This window comes from Dipodomys merriami, unplaced genomic scaffold, assembly GCF_024711535.1.
Source record: "Dipodomys merriami isolate MVZ:Mamm:240054 unplaced genomic scaffold, mDipMer1.0.p SCAF_3, whole genome shotgun sequence".
Taxonomy (NCBI): domain Eukaryota; kingdom Metazoa; phylum Chordata; class Mammalia; order Rodentia; family Heteromyidae; genus Dipodomys; species Dipodomys merriami.
In genome coordinates, this window is record NW_027204492.1 from 59,909,861 (window position 1) to 59,916,331 (window position 6,471).

At 34.0% G+C, this 6,471-nt stretch overlaps 1 protein-coding gene across 1 annotated transcript; it reads right to left on the reverse strand.

The window, feature by feature from the left end:
* Nucleotides 1-230: 230 nt before the first annotated feature.
* On the reverse strand, nucleotides 231-4,597 carry LOC138840212 (TLR adapter interacting with SLC15A4 on the lysosome-like). Its single transcript, XM_070040128.1, has 2 exons — nucleotides 4,510-4,597; nucleotides 231-3,620 (listed from the first exon to the last, which is right to left on the reverse strand). Exon 2 carries the CDS (start codon nucleotides 3,577-3,579, stop codon nucleotides 2,638-2,640), a length of 942 nt encoding a protein of 313 aa, XP_069896229.1. The 5' UTR covers nucleotides 3,580-3,620; nucleotides 4,510-4,597; the 3' UTR covers nucleotides 231-2,637.
* Between the last annotated feature and the right edge of the window lie 1,874 nt (nucleotides 4,598-6,471).

Below are 6,471 nucleotides of genomic sequence, written 5' to 3' on the forward strand. Positions count from 1 at the left end.
GCATATTGTTAAGTCTGAGAAGATAGTTAAATATATTTATAAGTTCAGTACTACCAAACACTGAGGGTTTTTATATAATACTATCCTATCTCAACACTGCTTGTAAACATACCCGCTTAATAAAGTATTAAAATATATTACTGTGATTAAGAAAATCATTAACACCCCCCAAAATCCAACAACATTTAGTTCACTTTAGAAAAGATTTCATTTTAATTTTTATTGTTATGGTAAAGGTGATGTACAGAGGGTATTATAGTTACATAAATCAGGTAATGAGTATATTTTCTCCCAGTTTTTCCCTTTCTCACTCCCCTTTAGTTCATTTCCAACATTATCACTGCTGCATTTGTTCTTTTGTCCCACACTTCTGTGCTCCCCACATACCTTCCCCAAAACAAATAAACTTACAAACATGGTGAAGGTTACAAAAAATAAAAACAGCAACAAAGGAGAAAAATAAGCAAAATAACATAATAACAAAAACCTTTTGTTTCCATTTCTTGGAGTTCATTTCAGTAAATACCATTTTATATGATCACATGTACATAGCTATTGAGTCTTTGTGATTCTCTCCTAAGAATATCCTTTGTTCTCATTGTGTGAATGTCTAGAGTCCTGTATAATTTATCATGTCCAAGTGTAGTATTTTTGTCTTTTACTATCTGGTGTGTTTGCTTATAGATTTATAGGCACATTCTAGTTACAACAAATGAGGGAAACCATGCAACCTATATTTCTTTAGGTCTAGTTTACTTCACTTACTATAATTTTTTCCAAGTCTTTCCATTTCCAGATGAATGGTACAATATCATTCTTTCTGATAGAAGCATAGAATTTCATTGTGTATATATACGACATATTTTAGAAAATACTTTTAATATCAATAACTTTTTATTTTGCTAATTTTTATAGTAAAAACTTACAAACATGTTAGATACCAGTGGTTCATGGTTATAATCCTAGCTAGGCTGAGCGTTAGAGGATTGTGCTTCAAAGTTAATCCTGGAAGAAAAGTCTAAGAGATTCTCTACCCAATTGTCCAGCAAAAGCTGGACTGGCGGTGTTCCTCAGGTGATAGAGAGCAAGCTGTGTGAGTAACTGAATTCAAGTGGCAGTAAAACACACAAAAAAATGAAAAGTACTAACCTAATGTATAAGACAACAGACGCATGACTGGTTTTCAGTATCTGCCTGACACTAAGTTTCCCAAGCTTTTATCCATTGTCTTTTCAGTAATGATAATTAGGAGGATCATCTCAGAGGATAAGGAGAAAAACAGTGATGAAGAGAAAAATAAAAGGTGTATTAATATATTAATATATCATAAATGTTGAAAATTCTAAAACTAAACAGAAGGACAATTTGGTCAAAAAGAACAATCTAGGAGAGCATTGAGTTGATTCCATCTATACCATTTTGTAAAGACCAAAAAAGAAAATATGGGATTACAAGTGTAGAAGTCAATGTTTAACACAATTCTATAAATTCTATAATATTCATACAATTTTATTATACAAGCAAAGGTGTGACAATAATTTCACTACTCTAGGAGAAATGTAAGCTAAATATGAAGTTTTATTTTTATGTCTACAATAAAACATATTATTTCACAAAGTTTAATTTGCTAATATATTTTAGATTCCAAAATTACCATAATATATTGCTTTTAGTCTGAGCCAGAATCATGATGGGGGTTCTCTCTTGCTTTGATCACTCAGTCTACATACCTTCCTTCCTCCATCCTTGAAAATAATTAGACACAACAAGCAGATGTGTAAAAGTTGATGCTCACCTGGCACCAGTGGGCTCATGCCTATAATTCTAGCCACTTAAGAGGCTGACATCTAAGGACCATGGTTCCAAGGTAGCCCTGGCATGAAAATACATGAGACTGTTATCTCCAATTTACCTTCAGAAAATCGGAAGTGGTGCTGTGGCTAGAAATGGTAAGAGTGCTAGCCTTGAGCAAAAAATGCTCAGGGACAGCCCCAAGGCCCTGAACTCAAGCCCCATGACTGCCAAAAAAGCTGATGCTCACAGAAGGAGAGTTCAAACCAAAAAGTTTTAATTGTAGTACCACCAGTAAAGTCCCTACTTTGCCTTAAGCCTTCCCTTCCATTTTTCTTTCAAATATCAGTTAAATTCTATTTGAGTTCAAAGTGTTTTATTCCATAGATTTTTACACATGCATATGCATATATAAATTTTCCCTAGGTGATTCTGATAGTCATCACACATGATCCTATGTGTTAGAAATATGAGGAAACACTGCTCCTTTTTCTCTTTGAGAAATAAATAGCTTTTTATGAGAAATAAACGGCAGCTTTTTTGATCTTTCCAGTAGTTTCCAGCAATGAACTCCTCAATGCTCTTCCTTGGTAAATGAAGCTGATGGACAATAAGGTAATCAATTTGGAGTTCTAGGGCATTTAGATAAACACAAACGAACACCCAAACTTGAATAGTACAAAAACGAAAGATGTCAAACAGTAAGACCAGACATTCCTATTTCTTAGTTATGATCATTATCACTTACAAGGACTCAATGTACCATGAGTCAACCATTTCTCAAAAAAATGTAAAATCCACTCCACAAAACACAATTAAGGCAGAGAATAAAGTTGTTACTGAGTCTCATAACTTAGTCCCACTAACCCACACTTGATTCATACTTTCTGTATTTGTCTGCTTTGATATTTGCAAGTTAGGAGTGCTGATTTCGGAGCTGTTTCCTTGGGAAATGTTATGAAGATTGCATAGTGCTAAGGAGTGTAGGAGAGCTTCCCGGGCTTTTGATATCTCTATGTTATGCTCTTGAGAGATTTGAAGACTAATTTGATTTACATTATTCATCAGCAGATTGGAAGCCATAAGATTGGTTATGGAGCGGCACCTGGTGAGATTTTCTTCCAAAAATTGTTTGTAGAGTTCATTCACCTTTTTTTCCATGTAACTATTAAGCATAGAATTTGACAGTGGCTCCTTATGTAACAACATACTTTTTTCTCGAATTTCATCCCCATTCACTAACTTTGTAGTGAATATTTTCTTGGGAGGCTCAATGATAGAGGAACGGCCCAATGGTATATCCACTGAAAGCAAAAGGGGGCCATTAAAAACATCATCATGTGTGTGTTCCACAAAGCAGCCTGAATCATACATGTTTCCCACGTGGTCACCTCCAATCTGTAGGTCTGGATAATTCTGACAAATATTCGTACATGACCAGGATCGATATAAATCCACTTGTCTTTCATCATGTTCTCTCTTTGGAATGGGCAATGCAACGGACACATTTCCTGGAAGAGTTGCACTTTTGTGTTTTGCCACAGAGAGCTCATCCACAGACTTCATTTGAGTTGCATCATTACTTTTATCTGTTATACTTCCTTTCATAATCTTTTCTTGGCTTTCCATCCTAAGAGGGAGCAGTGAATTGTCTTCTACATCTAGAAACTTACTTTTCCAGGTATCTTTTTCATCCCTTGAGGTATTGTTACATGTTAGGGTTCTGCAAATCTTCCCATATTTCTGTTCTTTGTATGGAAGTCCAATTAGGAAGGCTTCTCCAAGCATTTTATTAGACAAGTTTTCTAAAGCACCAGTGTAGAATATTCCTATAATATAAAAGAATTGACTAAAGCAGTGCACATTTTAATTTCAAATAAAAATTTATCTCCTATGTGAACCAGATGTGACGCAGGGAAGCAATGTTGCTTACAGGATAGAAAAAATGATTAAGAATAAATATACTTTGTTAAAAATCAAGCCAGATTTTTTTTCAGGTGGCCACTAATTGTTTGGCTTTGGAGACTTTATTCGTGGATGTCAATTTTCTCATTAATGAAATTGTAATAATACTTCTATTTTCTTCCCATGGTACTATGAGGATAATTATATATAATGCCAATGCAAGTGTTTTATAAAATACAAACTTAGAGAGAGAGATAATTATTATACTCAGCTGTCTTTTAGAATTTATTTGGAAATGTCTAAAGTGTCAAACTCTTCCAAAAGTCTACCTAAAATGAGTTTGTTCTTATGTAAACAACAAATATGGTCCCTTATTCAATAATGTAAGTACAAATAGGTTTCTCAAATTCTTTATTGTTCTTTTCACTTTTCTCTTTCCTCTTTTTTATTACTTTATGTTCAATCAGATCCAAATCTTATTGTAGTCCTTTTAATGATTCTTTAGTGCATTTTAAGGCTTACATTTTTTACCATCAACTCCAAAAGGAAGCCAGGCAAAGTGGCATGCATTTGTAATCCCAGCACTTGCAAGACTAAGTTAGGAAGATATCAAGTTGGAGGCCAGCCTGGCTTACACAGCATGATCCTGTCTATAAACAAATGATAACCTCTTTAACAGTGAAAACAAAGGGAACAATTTTCATCTTATAGGTCTATAGCATTTACTAAAAATGTTTCCAGAAAATCTGCTTTATTTAAGGATTTCTGGAGAAAAATAAATATGAACAAAAATATGTAAGGATTTAGACTTACCTTTTCCTAATGTCAAGATATCTAAAGATCTGATCTTCTGAGATTCCAGCAGTCCAAATACAGGAAAAGTCCTTTTTGTCTTGTTTGTTTCTCAGCTTTAACCATATAAAATGGTTCTGCTTTCCTTTCATACCATAGGACTGAAAGAAACTAGTAGGAAAATGATGTGGGTTGATCACATGTGCGGTATAGTAATTACACACACCCAAAAGAGGATCTTGAAAGTGTTTATTCAAGTTGCAAATGACAGCAAAGTAAGAAAGTATTAGCTGCAGTAGCTTTTTTCTTATTAGTGAAGGTAGATTATTTTCATTTTCTTTGTGCCATTCCTGGGGCTTGAATTCAGGTCCTGAGCACTATCCCCAAGCTTTTTTGTTCAAGGGTAGCATTCCATCACTTAAGCCAAAGACTCCTATTTTATTTGGGCAGTGAATTGGAAATAAGAGTCTCACAGATGTTACTGCTCAAGTTGGCTTCAAACCAATCCTCAACTCTCCTAGCCTCCTGAGTAGCTAGGATTTAAAGGTATGAACCACTGGCATATGGTTATTTTTAATTATTAATATTATTGATTAAAAATTTTTTTAATTTAATTTTTATTTTTAAGTAGAAGAAAAACATATGGTACTAGTCTATTTTGTGAATATGAAATGTAAAATAACCCAAATGAACATCAATAAGAAAATTACTTTCTTCTCCTTTCAATAGCCTTAGTATGTATAACCATGTTGGTGGAATAATCTATAAATCAAATGGTTAATAGTTTCCTGTGAGAAAGAGTGGCAGGAAGTGTGTAACACCCAAATTTACTACCTTTTACTCCCTGTATTTTTATTTATTTATTTATTTAATTTTGTTGGTCATCGAGCCTGAACTCTGGGCCTGGGCACTGTGCCTCAGACTTTCAGCTCAAGGTTAACACACCACCTCTTGAGCCACAGCTCTACTTCTGGCTTTTTCTGCTTATATGGTGTTGTGGAATTGAACCCAGGGCCTCATGCATTCAAAGCAAGCACTCTACCACTGATCCACCTTCCCAGCCCTACTCCCCATATTTTATATGGTTTGAGTTTTTATACAATGATCAACTACTCAGTTTTTAATTGAATAAAGGGGTAAATAATTCATACCCATAGAAGGAGAATAAAAAGGATTTACTACATTCTGTAGAATATATTTTACCAATCTTGCAAATGTTCTACTCATTTTACAATGATTTTTATTTATTTGCTTATTTATTTTAGGCTATGTCCATGATATGTTGCTTACTTGAATATTATAGTGATATAATGATAACAAATATATGTTAAATAGTTGCTACATAAGTCATTCTAAATTCTCTATATCTCCTCTTCTAAATGTCCTACATATCATATTAATTGAAAGCAGACACATATCATAATAATTAAAAGCAGATACTGTAATTCCCATTGTACAAAGGAAATGAAGGCAGAAAGAAAGGGTATATATTTTTTGAATGCCACAGAACTAATAGATAATGGAACTAGTATTGGCACCAGGCAATTGGACTCATAGTCCATACTCCTAATCCCTGCACTGTATTTCCTGACTATAGGTATAAAATGCAAATTCCAATAGCATATACACAACATAATTCTACCATGAACTGTGTGCTGTGTGGCAAACACTAATTTAAATACCTTACACATATGGATTTAAGTCTCATAGCATATTTATGAAACGGATACAATTTTATCTTTGTGAAAACTGAGTCACAAAGAAGTTACATAGCATGCTCAAATTCAGGTCACCCTAAGAGGAAGCCTGGGTTTCAACTTAGGTAGCCTAACATAAAAGCATCTGTGCTTAATTTCCTCGCTTAAATGACTTTCTTCTCCGTTCAATAGCGTTAGTATATATAACCATAGTGGTGGAATAGGCTATACATCAAATGGTTGATAGTAGTTTCCTGTGAGGAGAGAGTAGCAGGAAGTGGGTAAA